The sequence below is a fragment of the Panthera onca genome, chromosome A2 (assembly GCF_046562875.1).
Source record: "Panthera onca isolate mPanOnc1 chromosome A2, mPanOnc1 haplotype 2, whole genome shotgun sequence".
Classification (NCBI taxonomy): Eukaryota; Metazoa; Chordata; class Mammalia; order Carnivora; family Felidae; genus Panthera; species Panthera onca.
Genome location: NC_138340.1, coordinates 133,135 through 152,125, shown reverse-complemented (window position 1 = coordinate 152,125; position 18,991 = coordinate 133,135). Strand labels below are relative to the sequence as shown.

Genomic DNA, 18,991 nt, shown 5'->3' with positions numbered 1-18,991 from the left:
GCGCGCGCGCCCCGGCCCCCTCCCATTGTTTCCCGGCAGTCAGCCCCACCCCAGCCGGGGGAGGGGAAGGAAGGTCTGTCAAGAGAGGCCAGGAGGCCTGGGGTGACCGTGGCATCCCTGATCCCCAGTACAGAAAGAATCACCCTTTCAGGTCTGGGTGGGGGACAGAGAGGTTGGGGACCGAAGGGCGGGCCCGCCTGCGAGGCTGAGGCCCACGAGTTCAGCTGGGTCGCTGCGGGACAGAGCTCCCCAGAAATGGAGGAGGAGCCCGTGACCCTCCAGCCCCGCGTCCCCGGCTTACAGCCTTGGAAAGTGAAGCCCACGGGCAAGCGGCAGAAGGGGGGCCTCGGCTTCGTCCTGAGTCCCCCTCCCAGACCCAGCCGGCCCAATTCACACTTCCGACTACGAGCGGCCGCTGCGTGCCCCTCTCTGGGTCTCAGCTTCCCCATCAAGACACAGGGCAGGGCGTGATTTTCAAGTACTTTGCAGCTGGAACAGCGGTTGGGGTTAGGGTTTGGGGCTCTCTCCTCGGACCGCGTCCCCAACCCTCTGCAGGCCTCAGTTTTCCCATCGGTCAAAACCGGGAGAAGACAAGTGATTTCCAAGTCTCTCCCACCTCGGTCCTTCTAGGAATTTGGACAACGGGTGGAGGGGCCACGCTGGGGTCGCTGTCCGGGTCTTGGGTTGGAAACATCGCTCCCTCGCTGGTTGGCGGATCCCAGGCAGGGTCCGTGCCCTCTGTGGGCCTCAGTTTCCCCAGCCTCCCCGCAGGCGCCGGGACGCCCAGGGCCCGGGTCCCAGGGGCGCAGCCCCCCGCGGCTGCGCGCTGGGCCGGGCGGATGACATCACCGGGCCGGGGGCGGGGAGGGAGCGGGAGGGAGCGGGAGGGAGCGGGACGGAGGGGAGGGCCTCCTCCGCGCCAGGCGCAGCGCCCGGTCGGGCTCGGTCGGGCGACCGCGGCCATGACGCAGGGTCCGGGCGGGCGCACGCCCCCCGCGCCCCCCGCGCCCCCGGAGCCCGAGGCGCCCACCACCTTCTGCGCGCTGCTGCCGCGCATGCCGCAGTGGAAGTTCGCTGCCCCCGCGGGCTTCCTGGGCCGGGGCCCCGCGGCAGCGCGGGCGGCCGGGGGCGCGGGGGCCGCCGACTCCCAGCCCGAGCCGGCCGGCCCGGCCAGCGTCCCTGCGCTGGCGGCCGCGGTCCTGGGCGCCTGCGAGCCGCGCTGCGCCGCGCCCTGTCCGCTGCCAGCGCTCAGCCGCTGCCGGGCCGCCGGGGGCAGGGGCCCGCGGGGCGCGCGGGGGGCGGCCGGGCCCGCGGACGCCAGCGCCGACGAGTGGATCCGCAAAGGCAGCTTCATCCACAAGCCGGCGCACGGCTGGCTGCACCCAGACGCCAGGGTCCTGGGGCCCGGGGTCTCCTACATCGTGCGGGTGAGTGCGCCGGCCGGGATCCCGCGGACCACACCTCCCCCGGACCCCAGCTGGGGGCGCCCCTCCCCCACTTCCCACTCTTGGACCCTCGGACCCCTCTGCCCCCTCGTCCCTCCTCTCCCTGCCACCCCGGACCCCCACCTCCGGCCGGCTCTGCGCCGGCCGCCCCCAACCGGGAGGCTCCGGGCTCGGTGTTCCCACGGCGTCACGTGGGGAGGGGCGGGGCGAGGGAGGCAGGTGGGTGGGGGACACGCATGCGCAGGGTGAACGCGCTCCCGCTCCGTTGGCGCCCGCGGGCGTAGGGTGAACGCGCTCCCTTTGGCGCCGGGAGGGGGGGTGGGGTCTGCGGAGGGCGGTCGCGGGTGGTCGCGTCCTACCGCCGGAGCCCGTTCAAAGCTCTTTCTCGGACGGCGGAATCGGAACCTGCAGAGACCTTGGCCCAGGTGGGGGGCCCGGGGAAGGGGTATCCGGACCCGGCCGCGCCCAGCCAGACCGCAGTGGGACTAGGGGACTCGCGCTGCGGTGTGAAGAGAGGGGCCCTCTTTTATCCCGGTGCTTTACTGGGAACCTTGCAAACGCACGGAACAGCCCCTGTGTACCTGCACCTACGACGGTCAACATTTTCGCCTTCTCCACTCAAAATACCTATCCTGGCGTGTGGTTTTCCATGAAGCAGAAGGAAGTAAGCGGCCGAGTGTGACGCTTGCTGTGAGATGTCCCGCACGCGTCTCCCTAGATAGCCGTCCTCCTGCACACGCACAGCTCATTGTTACGTCTGGGAAATTACCAGAGATCCCGAAGTGTCATCAAACTGGTAGTCATTCACACCCCGTCAGTTGGCCTTTGGGGACCAGGAGCCTGGAAGTTAATGTGATTGCATTTGGTTATCTGTCCATTCCCTTTACAACCGTGTCCAGCACCTCTCCCAGGACTGGGCTGAGTAGTGTCTCCCGCTAAATTCATGTCCGTGGGGACCCGCGAATGCAGCCTTATTTAGGAATAGGGTCTTTGTAGAAGCAATCACGTTAAGATGAGGTCATCCTGGAGGGTGGCCCTAATGTAATGGTTGGTGTGTTTATGAGAAGAGGGCATAAGGACACAGACGCACAGGGAGAAGCCACGGAGGACAGAGGCAGAGGCTGGGGTGATGCAGCCACAGTCCTGGGGGCACGAAGGGTTGCCGCTCGCCACCACCGGGAGCTGGAGGAGGCAGGAAGGACCCTCCCCTGGAGCCTGCAGACGGAGTGCGGCCCTGCCTCCACCTTGTTTTCTGACTTCTGGGCCTCCAGAACTGGGAGCATGTATGTTTCTGTTGTCGTAAGCCGGCCAGTTTGCTGTACTTCGTCAGGGCCGGCCCCAGCAGAGGACTGTGCCCCTGATAGGGTGGACGTTCTGGATGTCCCAGACACTCCCTCCACGCGGGGTCCAGGTGTGCTACATCACATCCCAGGGGGGCCTGTTAGATGTGTAGAGCCTCAGGCCCAACGTGGAGTTGTTGAGGCTGTAGACTGCCCCACATTCTGGATCTGTCTCTTTTCTCACGGCGTCTTTTAACTGGGTTCTTTGCCCTTTCCCTTCCTGAGTCCTGGCAGTGGGTCCACAGGCTTGACCGGATTCAGAAGTGGCTTTGTAGCAAGAGTGTCTCGTGGGTAGCGCTGCGGACTTGACAGGGGAGCTGTGTCTGCCCACTGGCTGTGAGGGCAGGCGTGTAGGATGTTCAGAGTTCAGATGCTTGCGTTGTGGGGTGCGGGGTGTTGGGTTCTTCCAATGATCATGACATTTTTGTCAATGCAGCAGGTATTTAATGCATGCCCACCCTGCCAGGCACGGACAATCTGGTCGGAAATGGGGAAGATCTGGTGCCTGCCCTTAGAGGGCTTAGATTCTAGAGGGAGACACTGACAGTAACTAACCAAGAGAACACATAAATGGAAGGTGCAGGCAGGTGCTAAATTACGATGCAGGAATGACAGTACCAGAGAGAGACTGGGTGGTCACCTCAGCAGGGGCGTTAAGGAGAAGGCATCTCTCGGCAGATGACGTTTAAACTGAGACCTGAAGCTGTGAGGCCCCAGACACAAAATGACTTGGGAAAGAGAGTTCCAGGCAGGGGCAAAGCAAGTGCAAAGGCCCGGTGGCAGGGAATGAGTTTGGCATGTTTGGGTAACAGCAGGAGACCTACATGGAGCTTAGAGAAGGAGAGATAAGAGATTTGCTGGCAAGTTTGGCTGTAGATGGTTTTAAGCAGGGGTCGCGGGGTGGAGTTGGGGGTTTGAAAGGGTCTTTCTGGTGACGCTATGGAAACGGGGTGGGGGTGGGGGCTGGAAGGGCAGCAGAGAGACCCAGGAGGGGGTGAGGGGAGAAGACCTGGACCCGGGCAACGTGAGGGTGGAGAGAGGTGGGGACAGGGTCTGTGTTGGAGATGCAGCCCAGAGGGGTCTCCGACTGACAGATGAAGGGCCCTGACCCTGGCCGGTCGGAGGGCCCCGTGGGGTCCGAAACAGCCTCGGCCCCCCGCTGTGTTTGCCTGGGAGCCTCTCTCCGCGCGCGCCTACGTCACAGAGCCAAGTAGCGCCTTTTGGTTTACAGAGCGGCATGAGGTTAAGGCAGGGGGCAGGCATCCCTCAGGTCACACCGGGATTGGCTGGTCTGAGCAGGACTCTTTCACACTAGGACCCTGGGACTGCAGAAGAGGATGTATGGTTCCCATTTTGTAAGTTGGGAAACTGAGGCACAGCGCGGCAGAGCGTGTCCACAGTTGCGGAGTGAAAATCCAGTACCAGACCTGGAACTAAGGTCCCTCCCACAGAGCCTGAACTCACCCGTCTGTCAAATACGAGGGCAGTTGACAGATTGACAACCCCAGAGACATCCCGTCCTGGGACCTACAGATGTGTCCCCTCACACAGCAGAGGGGACCTTGTCCAGGCCCCTGAGGCAGGGTGACCCTGGGGGCCCCGGGGGCCCGGCGTCCTCACAAGAGGGAGGCCGGAGAGCCAGGCGGACCCCGCGCTGCTGGCCGTGAGGATGAGGAGGGGCCGCGGGCCCAGGATGCGGCGCCTCTGGCAGCCGGAAAAGGGGGACGCGGGGCTCCCTGGGGCCCCGGGAGAACCGGCCCTGCCCACGCCCGGGTGTTAGCCAGGAGGCCCGGGTCCGACCCTGACTCCAGAACTATAAGGGAATAAGTTTATGTTAAATTTGTAGTCTTTTATCGTAGCGGCAAGAAGAAGCTAGTATGTCAGTCGGCTCACCTCCCCGATGTCACAGAACCGTCACAAAAGCCTGGAAAGATCCCTGTTTGAGATGAGAAGGCCCGGCCCCGGAGAGCAGAGATGGGAACGTGGCATCTGAGTCCTAGGTGCACCGTGTTCAGTGCCGTGTGCAGATCAGGGGGGATTATCCTCGCAACTCTGAGGTTTCCCACCCATTTTATACATCAGGAGGCGGAGGCACGGCGAAGTCCAGGAACCTGCCAGGAGCGCTGTCCTGGTGAGGGTCCTGGCAGCTGTGATGCCTTCAGCCGTATCGCACATCCTGCCTCAGGGCTTAGAGGTAAAAGGTGTCGATTGTCGTATGTGAGAAGAGACCCCGGGTGGATGGCGCTGTGCTTACCTCAGCAGCTCGGTGACCTCATCATGGATTCAAGCCCTTCTCTTGTGTTGGGGTGAATGGTGTCCCCGTGTTCAGGTCAACCTGGAACCTCAGAACATGGTCTAATTTGGAAGTAGCGTCTTTGCAGATGTATGACCCGAGGATGAGGCCATGCCGGAGGAGGGTGGGCCCTGAATCGGCGACCGGTGTCCTTGTGAGCCGCGTGAGGGCCGGAGAAGGAGGCCACACGAGGGAGGCGGAGATTGGAGTGACCTGGCTACACCAGGGGCTGGACAGCAGCAAGGACCCTCCCCGGAGCCCCCAGAGGGAAGCACTCCGCACCACTTGGATGTCAGGCCTCTGGTCTCCGGACTCTGAGGGCACGTGCTTCTGTTGTTGCGAGCTGCCCAGTCTGTGGTGCCCTGTTACGGCCTCCCCAGGATACGAATACACCACCCTTGACGTGACTTCCCTCTCGGATTAGTTCCTTTCCTGGCTGCAAAGCAGTGGCTGTGGCTCCACCTGTCCCGTCAGCCTGCAGAAAAGACCCTCTTCCCGCGGGGCCTTTTTTGAATAAGGGGACCATTCCCAGAAATCCCTAGCCAGCTTCCCCTCATGTCTCTTTGGCCAGACTTGTGTCCTGTGACTTTCCCTAAACCGAGGTCATCGCTGCCCAAAGAACTTTCTGAGATGATGGAATGTTCTAGATCTGTGCTGTCCAGTATGGTAGCTCCACGTGACCCTGAGCCATTGAAATGTGGCCGGTGTGACTAACAAACTAAATCTTAATTTTACTTAACTTTAAATTCAACTGGTCCCACGAGGCACGTGCTTACTGTGCTGGGTGGCTCATCTAGTTTCCTTTGGTCTTTGGACCTTGTCTGAAGAGGTAGGTATCTGAGCAGAAGTGAACCTGCGATGTGGACAAGCCAGAATTTGCACCAAGCTGCGGGGACTGCTAATCTTGTTTTCCTCCCACTCCTATAATTTTGACACTTCCGACTTCTCCATTCACTAGAATTTCCCTGATGAGACCTTTCTGCTTTTTGAGGTGCCCTCGCTCGTGTCCTTTCAGGAGCTCTTCCTGAATGAAGGTTTTTACAGCGTGTGCCCGACTCTGCTCGAGATGCTGTGGGGCACAGAAAGACAGTGACCCTGCCCAGGCAGACTGACTCTGGGTGTGGAAGGGAGCTCAAGCCTGGACACATGTCAGTGAAATGACTAGGACTCCGTGTCGCCCAGTCTCTCCTGAAGTGTGGTTCTCATATCTTGGCAATACGCAAGGAACTATGGGAGGCTGACTGAGTAGAGATGTCCTTTAGCCGCAAATGTAGCTTATTCCTTGAAGGAAAGGGGTAGAGTGTCTCCAGGGTGGACTAACTCAGTGGTTTGACAACATCCCTAAAGACCTAGGTCTTTCCATCTTTTTGCACTGCCATCTTCAGCATGCTGGCTTAGCTGCCCTCGTGGTCACAAAACGGTAGCCACAGCACCAGGCGTCACATGTGGATGCAGTCACATGTACTGGAAGAAAAGACCATTTCTTCCTTAGTTCTCTTTTTCAGAAACTCTCCACCATTCTTCCCCACCCCCTCCCTCATTTCCCCCAAATGGCAAAATCCATTCACAGTAAGGGAAATCGGATTACCAAAGTGGCTTAAACCAATTATGAGCAGTGTGAGGTGCCTAGACATCTGGGAACTTCTTGGGCTCCACCCCAGAGCTGGAAACTCTGCGAGTGGGCCCAGCAATCGACGTTTCCAGGTGATTCCAACATCCGTTAATGTTTGGGAACCACCAGTTTAAGACAATTGCTTGCCATCCTGTTGGATTAACCACGACTTACTAATACCTGGTATTTTGAAACCCTCCGCCCTGAAATGAACTTGAGATACATATAACACCTACCCGCACATTCATTTCCCCTTAAAATTCATGTGATTTAATAAAGCAACAGTGGAAAGAGAAGCTCAAGGACAGCGCTTGATGGTAGCCTAGGGGGTGTTTCAGGATGTAAACACGCAGACTTCGTCCTGTAGGAGCAGAGTGACAGGAACAGGATCCAGTGCCTTTTGAGACCCACCATGCACGTGGCAGCCACAGACACCGTTGGAGGTGCTGTATGCAACTTGATGTTCCAAAGTAGGGGGCACCTCTTGGTAAAGTCTGAGCTACACAGAATAAGTAACGTGTCCATACGTGTGATGGTTTTGTTAATTCCGTGGCTATCAAAACCATACTGAGAAGTGAAACATGGAATCACCACGCGACCCAGCAATCCCCCTCCTGGGAGTGCACCTCAAACAATTCAAACCAGGGACTCAAGCGGGGATTCGCAGCCCCGTGTTCACAGCAGCACACTCCACAACAGCCAAAGACAAAAAAAAAGTGGACACACCGCAAGTGTCCATCGGTGGATGAAGGGTGAACACGATGTGGCCCGTCCACACCCCGGAGGGTGACCCAGCCCCAGGAAGGAAGGACGTCCTGCCACCTGCCACCACGTGGACGGACCCGGAGGTCACTGTGTGCAGTGACGGGAGCCAGACGCAGAAGGACACGTCCCGCGTGACCCCACGCACAGGGGGTCCCTAGAGGAGGGACAGAGAGTAGACGCTGGGAGCCAGGGGTGCGGCGGGGGGCTGGGAGTCAGTGCCTCACGGGACAGGGTCTCAGTCTGGGGAGACGGAAAGTTCTGGAGACGGGGGGCAGGGGCGGCTGCGCGACAGTGTGAGTGCGCTCGATGCTGTTGAGCTGCGCGCTTAGAGACGGTTACGATGAGGGGCGCCGGGCTGGCTTGGTGGAGCATGCGACTCTTGATCTTGGGGCTGTGAGATCGAGCCCCACATTGGGTGTGGAGATCGCTTAAAAATAAAATCTTTAAAGAAAAAGAGATGGTTAAGGTGGCAAATCTTACGTGTTTTCTACCACAGGAAGTGAACAGAAGTTGCCTCCCATGGCTTGGGTTATGATTGAGACGAGTTAAGATTGGAGGCACGGTGGTCACACAGGGTTTCCCACGTACACGAGAGCCTGCAGGCCATTCTGAATTCCCTGGGGACCTAGGGCAGTTGGCATCAATGGGAGACTTCCCGTGTTAGGAGTAGGGCGCCCCCGCTTTCTGAAGAGCTCACACTGGTCGTCTTGCAGGCCGTCCCTGGGTCTGTGTCTGACTGGTGTTTGCTCACGATTGGGCTCAGGTTGTGCGTTCTGGGCGAGCAGCACAGAGCTGTGTGTTCCCCACTGAGCAAAGCAGGAGGCAGGGACGGGTGGCAGTCCCGATACCGGTTCTGGAAACTTGGATCGCTTGGTGTACTGGTAAGAATGGCGTTCCCCCAAATTCGTGTCTGCCAGAGCCTTAGAATGTGACTTTCTTTGGAAATAGGGTCTTTGCAGACGTAATCTAGTTTAGATGACAGGATGCCGTACATCTACACGACCGGTGTCCTAAAAGGAGAGAAGTTGGACACAGACACACATGTGACGACAGGGGCAGAGACTGGAGTGTGCCTGGCAGCCGAGGACATCCGGCCACCCCCGTCAGAAGCTGGAGGACGCAAAGCGTCAGCTCCCCTGGAGCCCTTGGCTGCCGTGTGGCCCTGCCCACACTTTGGGTTTGGATGTTTGGCCTCCAGAACTGAGAGAAAATAAATTCCTGTTGTTCTAAGCTGTCCGGATTGTGGTGCTTTGTTACGGTGGCCCCAGGACACTGACACACCGTCACACTGGTGAATTTATTTCCTTTGTAATTAGTAAGTGTCTGCGGGGATGTAGTGTGTGTGTGTGTTTTAATCCGACCTTTAAAACTGAAGGATGACAAGCATAAAGCGTGTGAGGGCGTGTCAAGCTCATCGTGTCTGCTTGGGCACCTGTAGTGCCCCCGCGTCCCCCCAGGGGCCTGCAGCCTCCCCACCCCCACCAGCATAGTTTGGTTTTGTCTGTTCTAGAACCTTTCTGGGGAGGGGGATTGAGAGGCTGTGCAAACATCCTGGTTCCCAACACGCTCCCACTGATTGGTCTTAGCAGAAATTGACAGCTCTTGCCTGGATGGACGCTTCCCTTTCCGGTAATGATGTTTACTTCAGTGGCCGTTAGGAAAACACTGTTAGCATCAAACCGGAGTCTGATGGTGGCAACAGGCAGTCTCCTCTCTTCCTCATATAAGCTAAAAAAAAAAACCCCAAAAAACAACATATAATTCAGTACCATAACATGTGCCCGCTTAAATTGTACAGTTCAGATCTTTAGTACATTTATACAGTTGTGAAACCCTCACCATGATCTAATCCCAGAACATTCCTCACCCTGAAAGGAAGCCCTGTCCCCATTAGCATTCACCCTCACTCCCCTTCCCCTCCCCCGGCCCCCACGAGCCCCCTCCTGTCCGTGGATGAGCCTGTTCTGGACGTTTCACACACGCGGACTCACACCCCGCGTGGCCTCCCGTGTCGGGTTCCCTCCCTGAGCGTCGCGTGTTCGGGGTCCGTCCGCGGGGCGGCGGGGGTGGGAACCTCGCTCCTGCTCGCGGCCGAGGGACGTGCGCGGGCTCGGGGGACGCGCCGTGTCGATTTGTTCATCCATTGATGAAGGTTTGAGTCATTTCCTGCCATTTCCTTGAAAAATGAACCCAGTTATGTTTATAATTGGAATTTATTTAAAATGAAATGTTAAGTGAACGATAGTATGTGCCGTGTGGCACGACTTGAGGAGGTAGATGAGGGCGGTGGGAGCTTGGCCCCGTCCCCTTCTGGGCCTCGGTTCCCCGACTGGTAAATCACCCCTTCCCTGTGGCGTCCTGGGGTGGGCTCTGGGCTGCCCTGGTTTTGCACGTGCACAGGAGCAGGTGGGACGCAGGGCCATTCAGGGGTGTCCTGACCTTCCGTGTTAGTGTCCTGGGGCGGCTGCAACACATTAGCACAAACGAGGCAGCTTAAAACACAAGGGTGTTCTCTCCTGGTCCCGGGGCTCGGTGTCTGAGACCCAGCCGGGGCAGGCTGGTTGCTTCTGAGGCCCGGAGGGAAGCACCTGTCCCGGCTCTCCCGGATTCTGGAGGTGCCGGCCTCTCGAATTCTCCACACTCCACCTCCAGCCTCACACCCCTCCCTCTGCCTGTGTCTTACTGGGACACTTGTCTTGGATTTGGGGCCCATCCCATCCACAGGCTCGGGGGGTGAGCACGTGTGTCCACCTTCAGGGGGGCAGCCTCCAACCCACCACGGCTGACGTTGGGTGGGTTTGTGCTTCTAGGACAGAGGTCACACTCGCTGGCAGACCCAGGGCTGAATTTGACCTCGGCTCTTCTCCCACTGCCTTGTCTTTATGTTTGTTTTAATGTGTATTTATTTTTTGAGAGAAGGGGACACAGGACGAGTGGGGCAGGGGCAGAGAGAGAGGGAGACACAGAATCTGAAGCAGGCTCCAGGCTCTGAGCTGCGAGCACGGGCCTGACACAGACCTCGAACTCACGACCTGTAAGATCATGACCTGGGCCGAAGTCAGAGGCTTAGCCCCCCAGGCACCCCTGAGTTTTTTACTTTTAAAGAGAAGGCAGTGGGAAGGGGCACCTGGGGGTTCAGTCGGTTAAGTGTCCGACTTCAGCTCAGCTCGCCATCTCCCGGTCCGTGAGTTTGAGCCCCGCGTCGGGCTCTGTGCTCACAGCTCACAGCCTGGCGCCTGCTCTGGCTCCAAAGTCCTGGATTTCTTGTCTCTTTAAAGAAGACTCGGGTGTCTGGCAGCACTGGGCCCTCTGGCTATGGAATATGCAGGTTTACCCCAGTCCCCACTCCTTCCTGTTGTGCAGCGGGGAGACTCCAGAGCCTAAGGGCATGGGTTCAAACCCCGCATCTGCACCTACCAGCTTATGACTTCTACTGAGCCTCATTGGGCCTCTGTTTCCTGAGAGTGGCCACTCCGCCTAACAGCGGTCACTCCAGCACGGGGACGTGAGTGCTGTCATTAAGAGAAATAATGTGTGCAGCACGCTTGTGTGATAAGTGGGTTGTGATCCGTCAGTGTGGGGGGGCTCCCCTCTCTGCTGGCCTCGCCCGCCTGGCCCTGTAGGGATCTGTCCCAGGGCGGCCCCTTTGTATCCCCTCTTGTGTGAGCTCCCCCTTCCCTTCATCTAAGGAAGGGCCGGGGGCACACTGGAGGACTTCAGCCTCACAGCTAGGGAGGGCTGGCATTAGTTAGGTGAGTCTAGGGAATTAGGTGGTATGGGAATCAGAACCCGGGCCTAGAACACCGAAACCCACCCAAGCTGTCCTCTCAGTGTGCAGATCTCCTCCTCGGAGCAGTGACCACGGCAAATTCCCTTTGAGGTCCCCTGTGTCTAACACATGCCTGGCATATAGGCCGTGCCCATCCACCTGTCCATCTGTCCATCTGTCCATCGGTCTACCTGTTCATCCATCCATCCATCCATCATCCAGCCAGCCAGCCGGCCGGCCGGCCATCTTCCCTTCCACCCATCCGTTATCCATTTGTTCACTCATCCATCCATCTGTCCATCCATCACCCATCCATCCATCCATCCATCCACCCAAGAGAAGGTGAAACAGATCTGTTCGCTTCCCTGCTTAAAACTCTCCCATGCCTCCCCAGCTTGCCCAGCATGAAACCCAGACCTTCAGCATAGCCCCAGGGCTCTGCAGCCTTCTTGCCTAGATCCTGCTATCCTTCTTAGCTCTTTGTGCTCTGCTCTAGCTGCACTGGAGTGAGCCTGCAGCCTCTCCAAACTTGTTCTCACGTGTGGGCCTTGTAGTGGCCATTCCCTTTGCCTGGGTCTTTGCTTGCCTCGCCCCTTGTCTTCCGGTCACTACCTCAGGTGGCAGTCGCTGTGTCGCGAATCATCCCACAGTCTAGTGCAGGACAACAAACGTTATTTTTTTGTGGTTTTGTGGGTCAGCTTGAGCCGATCTCTTCATTCCCGTGGCAGTTGGCCAGTGTCAGCTGGGATGATAGCGATGGGGACGTGTCTGTTCTCACAGAGCAGGCTGGCCTAGCAGGGTCTCAGGGACCTGGGACTAGTGAGGGGACAAGCTCCAGGGCACAAGGGCCTTTTAGGCCTTGGCTGCGTCACCTTTCCTGACATGCCATTCGTGCCATGCGTCATCTTTCCTGACATACAAGGGCCTGGATAGGGGGAGGGATAGAGGGAGGGATGGGGGTGGGTAGGGACGGGGAGGGGAGGAGGGAATGGGGTGAGGGACGGCTTGTGAGCATAGTTTCAGTCTGCCAACAGCCTGCGGTTTCTCCCCTGGAAACAACCACTTTACCATGCTAGAATCTGCTAGAATTACTCATCTACTCGCACTGTGTATACTCGCATGTGTGCACATCTTCCCCCTTGACCCCTTGTCCGAGGGAATCGTGACTCACCATGACCTCTGTTCTGCACCTTGTTCCTGCTGATTAATAATATACCTTGGAGATAATTTCATGTAAATAAACAATTCTTGTCTCTTTTACAAATGCATACTCTTCCATTTCAAGAATGATTTGTTTAGATTTAGCAAGCATACAGGGCGCCCAGTTAAATTTAAAGTTCCAACGAATACCAATAATTTTTGGCATAAGTATGTCCCATGCACTATTTGGGGGCATACTTACACTAAGAAATATTCATTGTTTAGTGGTAATTCCAGTTGGCCTGCAGTCATGTATTGGATCGCACAAGCCCAGATGTGTTGTTTTAGGGTGTCTCTTATTTCTTGCTAATTTGTTCAGTTCTACAGGTCCCAGCAGCAAGGGAGTGCATGTGCAAAAGCTCTCCCTGAGGGGAGACTGAGGCAGGAGACACAGAAGAGGGCCAGGTGTAGGGAGCCAGCCCCTGGTGCCAGCACCAGGGGGGGCCCAAGGGCAAAGGGAGTGGGTAAGCGCGGATCCATCGGGGCACCAAGCACCTGTCCGCCTGTCTCCCTGTAGTCCTGTGCTCGGAGCCCCGTGCAGCGGGCAGAGCATGGGCCACCCCACATAGTGACTTGTAAACACACTGGCAGTCCCTGGGCTGATGTATCTGTGGGCTAAAGTCCTAAAAATGTAGTTTCAAGGTCAAAATGTATGGGCATCTATGATTTTTAAAAAATTGAGGTAAAATTGACAAAATTAACATTTTATTTTATTTAAACAATTTTTAATGTTTATTTCTGAGAGGGAGAGTACAAGTGGGGGAGGGGCAGAGAGAGAGGAAGACACAGAATCTGAAGCGGGCTCCGGACTCTGAGAGCTGTCAGCACAGAGGCCGTCATGGGGCTCGAACTCACAAGCCGCGAGATCATGGCCTGAGCTGAAGTCGGACGCTTAACTGACTGAGCCACCCAGGCACCCCAACCATTAACCATTTTAAAGTGTACAAAGTTTAATAGTATTTAGTACATTCGCAAGGTTGTGCAACCATCACCATTATCTGGTTCCAGGACATTCCATCACCCTAGAAGAAACCTGTCCTCATTAGCCATCATCCCCTCCCCTCCCCTAACTGCTGGCACCTGCCAACCCTCTCTGTGTCTGTGGATTTACTTGTCTGGACGTTGCACAGACAGGGAATCACAGGACAGGTGCTGCTGCCACGTGGCCCTCAAGATGCTGTGCCAGATGCCCCCCAGCACACAGGCACTGGCTGGAAAGAGGCTTGTGGCCCTAGTCTGGTCCCCGCTCCCCCTCCCTTGGCTGTGGTCGAAGCAGTCTGGGAGCTCTGCTGACTGTTTCTACCTCCTCTGTCCCTCTGCATTGTCTCTTGGAGGTTCTGAACTACCTTTCCGTGGACATGGTGGCCTAGGCAGGAGTTAGCAAACTTTCCCTGGAAAGGGCCAGACAGTCAATGCGCTGGGTTTCACAGGCCAGATGGTTTCCTCCCAGTCTGCTTGCAGGCCCTGTGCCGGGTTCTGGGGCTACAGTAGTGACAGGAGCATCACCATCCTGGTCTTCCTGGGCTCACACTCTAATGGAACAGGAAGGGAGAACAAGCAGCTGATGGTTAAGCCAAAGCGAGACTGAGCCTGGAGGGTCAACCAGCTTCCGTGGAACAACTTGCTTAGCATCAGGGAAGGGGGTTCTCTCTGAGGAGGTGACACTGAGCCTGGAGACGGGGAAGGAACCAGTGCACACGAAGATGGGGAAAGGGAGCAGCAGGGGCACAGCAGGTGCAAAGGCCCTGAGGCAGCAAAGCTGGACATTGCTGAGGACGGGGCTGGAGACGAGGGTGAAGAGCTCGCTGCAGGGAGGGCTTGGATTCACTTGTCACCTGACCCAGGCTCTGCTGGGCTCGTGCTTAGGGCCTGCCTGCTAATTGCTTCTTCTCTCTTCTCTTAGTACATGGGCTGCATCGAAGTCCTCCGCTCCATGCGCTCTCTGGATTTTAACACTCGCACCCAGGTGACCAGGTGAGCCTTTGAGACCGGCTGCTGTGGGGCCAGGGCCTCGGGGCAGCTGAGGGAGGGCTGATGTGAGGCTTTGGAGAGGTGGCAGTAGCCGCTCAGACAGTCTGCGCAGCAACATTCCCTCCTGCCTCACAGCTTGGAGAACAGTGTGGCGGGACTGAGAATGGCCTTGTGGCGGGGCATAAGCTGAGTTCCAGCTCTGTCCTGCCGTCCAGTTGTCTCTGCTCCCCAGACCCCGGATTCTAATAGAAATGACACCTGGCGCCTTGCCGTGTGCGAATTCCACAGGCGTGCTGGACCCGCGGGTGCTGGCTGGTGTCCGGCTAGGACTCAGGTCAGGCCTGGAAGGGGCTACGAGCTGGTTCTGGGTGGCACCTCCGTTGTCCCTGCTTTTTTTGGTGCAAAGCACATCGATCTCGTGATGCTCTGAGCTGCCAGGAATGAGTCATGAAGAGGCTTAGGGATCCACGTCCATTTTGTTTTTTGATGTTTTATTTATTTATTTATTTATTTATTTATTTATTTATTTATTTATTTATTTTGAGAGAGAGACGGAGCGTGAGCGGGGGAGGGGCAGGGCTGCCAGCTGTCAGCACAGAGCCCCACGTGGGGCTCCAACGCATGGACCCCAGCGAGATCATGACCTGCGCCCAGCCACCCAGGCGTCCCAGGATCGAGGTCTTTTTGCATGTGAAAACAGGCCATTCACTGTAGGCATAAAAACACTCTTCTGAGTTGTAATTCACACATCAGACAATTCACGCACTTAAAGTCCACAACTCGATGTGTTTTGGTTTCTTCACAGAGGTGTGCCTGTTCTGGACGTTTCCCAGACGCGGACTCACACCCCGTGTGGCCTCTCGTGTCTGGTTCCTTCCCTGAGCCTCGTGTGTCCAGGGTCTGCCCGCGGGGCGGCGGGTGCGGGTGCCTCTCGCGCCTGCTCCCGGCTGAGTGATGTGCGCGTGCGCGGTGGAGGGGTGTCCCGCGTGCGGGGTGGACACGTTCATCTGTGGACGTGCGCGTGCGCGGTGGATGTACCTGAGTGACACGTGCGTGCGCGGTGGTCGCGTTTCTCTGCGGATGTGCGCATGCGCGGTGGACACACCTGCGTGATGTGCGCGTGCGCGAAGGACACGTTCCTCTGTGGACCTGTGCCTGCGCGGTGGACGCATTGTTTGTCAACCTGTCAATGGACACTTGGGTGGCTTCGACCTTTTGGTGATTGTTGTGACTCGTGCTGCTGTGAACGCGCGTGCACTGGTTTTGTGTGCACGTGTGTTTTCATGTCTCCTGGGATGGGAGGTGGGGTGTCGGGCTGTGTGGTGTCTCCACATCTCGCTGTTTGAGCAGCAAGACCTTTCCCGCCGCGCCTTTTTTGCCTTTGCGCCTGCCGGGTGTGAGGGCCCCGGCCGCTTGGGGCCCAGCACGGTCCCTCTGACCTTCAGGGCCCGTGAAGTTCCAGTCCTCCCCGGGGCTAGCGGTTTCACAGAGGTCTGTCTCTTAGTCTGGCGAGCCCAGAGCAGAGGTCACGCTCTCATGCCACAGCTGGGGATCTTGGCTGGCCTGTGGCCGCATGACACTTGGGGTCCAGGCTGAGGCCCTATGTCGTTGGCTCCCCTGAATCTCACCCCTGTGGTTTGGAGTTGGGCCATGGCCCAGGGATGTGTTGGTCATTGAGAAGGAAGCCCCAGAGGGCAAGAGCTGAGGTCGGTATGTGCATGGGTATCTGCCGGGTACAAACGGGTTGGGGGCTGAGAGCCCCCCGTCCATGGCTCTGTTCCTCCCTCCTTTCTCCAGGTACCCGCTTCCCTCCCTCCTGTGAGCCCCTTCCCAGCTCAGGATCCAAGTATCTTCTCTGCCCATGGCTTCTGCCCCCCACACTCCCTGAGCTCCTACCCCCTCCCCAAGCCCCCCTCCGAGTTCACTAAGCCTCCTCCTACACCCCCCCCCCCCCCCCACAGGGAAGCCATCAACCGGCTCCATGAGGCAGTGCCTGGCATCCGGGGCTCCTGGAAGAAGAAGGTGGGTGACCGGCTTGTGGTCCTGGTGGGTGTGGTTGGAGCGGGGGAGGGGGGGGCGCCGTGGCCTTCCTGGACCTTGCCCCAGCTGGAGCCCCTCTGCTGCCCCACCTTTTCCAGTGCCTGGGCTCCCCACTGTGCAGGCCCAGCACTGCCCTCTGCCCTGTCCCCAGGCCCCGAACAAGGCGCTAGCCTCCATCCTGGGCAAGAGCAACCTGCGCTTCGCTGGCATGAGCATCGCTGTGAGCATCTCCACCGACGGCCTCAACCTGTCCGTGCCTGCCACGCGCCAGGTGAGTGCCGCCACCCGTGTCCTCAGCCCCCAGCAGCCCCCCGTGCAGGGCAGGTCCAGGGTCCCGTGGGCGAAGCTGGAGAGATGACAGGTGTGGGGCTGTGTGTGAACATGTTCATCTGGAGATGTGCTGAGGCCCCGCCTGAGCCAGGAGCCGAGCTGCCCTCATGGCACTCACAGTTGGCACGAGTGCGGGGGTGGGGTGCAGGGAGGCTGCTGAACCCCACAGTGCCCAGGACACCCCCGCCGAGATGGACCCCACCCCATTGTCAGCAGTGCTGAGGGTGAAAGCCCCTGGCCGGGAATCTTCTAGTGGAAACAATCCAGCAAAATAATATTGCATAGATAAGGGAATAATTACAAATTCTAAAAAGCATTGTGAGGGGCGCCTGGGTGGCTCAGTCGGTTGGGCGGCCGACTTCGGCTCAGGTCATGATCTCGCGGTCCGTGAGTTTGAGCCCCGCGTCGGGCTCTGTGCTGACAGCTCAGAGCCCGGAGCCTGTTTCGGATTCTGTGTCTCCCTCTCTCTGACCCTCCCCCGTTCATGCTCTGTCTCTCTGTCTCAAAAATAAATAAACGTTTAAAAAAAAAAAAAATTAAAAATAAAAATAAAAAAATAAAAAGCATTGTGAGGCCAGGCAAGGGGTGCTGTAGGTGTGCACAGGGCACTGTAACCTAGCAGGGGTGTCACGAAGGGCTTCCTGGAGGCGGTGATGCTGGCTCCAAGGGAGGAGGTGAGGAGAGATGTCCTAGGCATAGGTCACCCTGTGGGGAGACAGAGCTGGAGAGGTCAGTGAGGCTCGTGGTGGGGAGTTAGGACTTGTCCAGACAGCACTGTGAGCCTGGGAAGAGCGGTGATGTGGGGGCACCACGGAGGGAGCCCAAGCAGGGCATCTGTGGAGCACCTGGTGAGGCGGCCACTGCTCCCTGGGCCCTGAAGGAACATGAGCACTGAGGACAGCAATGGGAGGTGGCAAATGGATGCAAACGAGCACGTGAATGAACAGGGAAACAGGCCTGCAAGTGTGCACCAAAAACAAGCATGCAAATGAGCAAGCAAATGTAAATGAGCACGCAAATGAGCACGCAAATGAGCACACAGATGATGATGCCTGGGCGCTGGTGCCAGAAAAGAGCCTCCGGCTCTTCCCTCCTGCGTCTCCTCCAAGCCTCCATGGCTGCATTGGCTGTGCCAGATTAGTGCGCCATCCACGGTGTGTGTCTGGGCGGACGCGCAGGCCAGAGCACCAGGCGTGAGGGTGCAAAGATGGGCTTGAGTGTGTGTGACTGCATGTGTGAGATCTGTGTGTAGGAGGGCGTGTCCGTGTGTCTGTGCACGTCTGTGGGCTGTCCGTGTGTCTGTGCACGTCTACAGGCGTGTCCGTGCATCTGTGTCTGGGTGTCAGAAGTATGCACGTGTGAGGGTGGCGGGCGTTCCCCATCCAGCTGCTCTCCTGGTCACCCTGGTCCCCATTCTGACTCCAGCCCTTTCCTGGTCGCTTCTCTGTGGCCCTGGCCTGGTGAGCCTGCCCCCTTCCCCGGCCCCAGGACTGTGGCCCCCATGACTGTGTCTCTCTCCCACCAGGTCATTGCCAACCACCACATGCAGTCTATCTCCTTTGCGTCGGGAGGTGACACGGTAAGGCCAGGGACTGGGGGGGGGGGGGTAGACTTCTGGTCCTATCTGTGCCCTACGGCCCCATGCCCATCCACCCCTGCCCCCTTACCAGGCCGGGGTGGCCCCGGCAGGTCCAGCCCTCCCACTTGTCCTCTGTCTCCCCCAGGACATGACTGATTATGTGGCCTACGTAGCCAAGGATCCCATCAACCAGAGAGGTGAGGTCCCAGTGGGGGCGGGCGGGGGCCCTGTGGGCTGCTGTGCCAGTGGGCCGAGGCTACGCTGATGCTACGTGACCCTCTGCAGCCTGCCACATCCTGGAGTGCTGTGAGGGCCTCGCCCAGAGCATCATCAGCACCGTGGGCCAAGCCTTCGAGCTGCGCTTCAAACAGTACCTGCACAGCCCCCCCAGGGTGGTCCTGCCCCCGGAAAGGTACCAGGCCACGTCTTCCACGTCTTCCCAGAGACATCGTGCTACCTGACCAAGGCCAGATGCGCAGTCCCTGCCCTCACCATCTCCACCCCGGGTGTGGGCCTTCGCTTTGTCCCTCCTTCCCTCTCTGCTCCCAGTGGGCACGCGGCTCCACTGCCCGGTCGCCACACCCTCCTCCATAAAACCCGGGTGAAAACAGCCCGCGCCCGGGCTGGGGCGAGGATTAGGGGAGCCA

At 58.2% G+C, this 18,991-nt stretch overlaps 1 protein-coding gene across 2 annotated transcripts in view; it reads left to right on the top strand.

Annotated features, from left to right (window-relative positions):
• Window positions 1–872: 872 nt before the first annotated feature.
• Window positions 873–18,991, top strand: part of SHC2 (SHC adaptor protein 2) — a 33,004-nt gene continuing 14,885 nt past the window's right edge. The window contains exons 1-7 of one of the 2 annotated variants that reach the window (XR_009609375.3): window positions 873–1,427; window positions 14,328–14,398; window positions 16,357–16,417; window positions 16,587–16,706; window positions 18,291–18,344; window positions 18,490–18,541; window positions 18,630–18,756. Coding sequence is in view for 1 of the 2 variants with exons in the window: in XM_060629492.3 (XP_060485475.1) it covers window positions 963–1,427; window positions 14,328–14,398; window positions 16,357–16,417; window positions 16,587–16,706; window positions 18,291–18,344; window positions 18,490–18,541; window positions 18,630–18,756 (950 nt within the window). In the remaining variant the exon portion in view is untranslated. The remainder of the gene's footprint in view (window positions 1,428–14,327; window positions 14,399–16,356; window positions 16,418–16,586; window positions 16,707–18,290; window positions 18,345–18,489; window positions 18,542–18,629; window positions 18,757–18,991) is intronic. The other variant, XM_060629492.3, reaches the window with a different exon arrangement.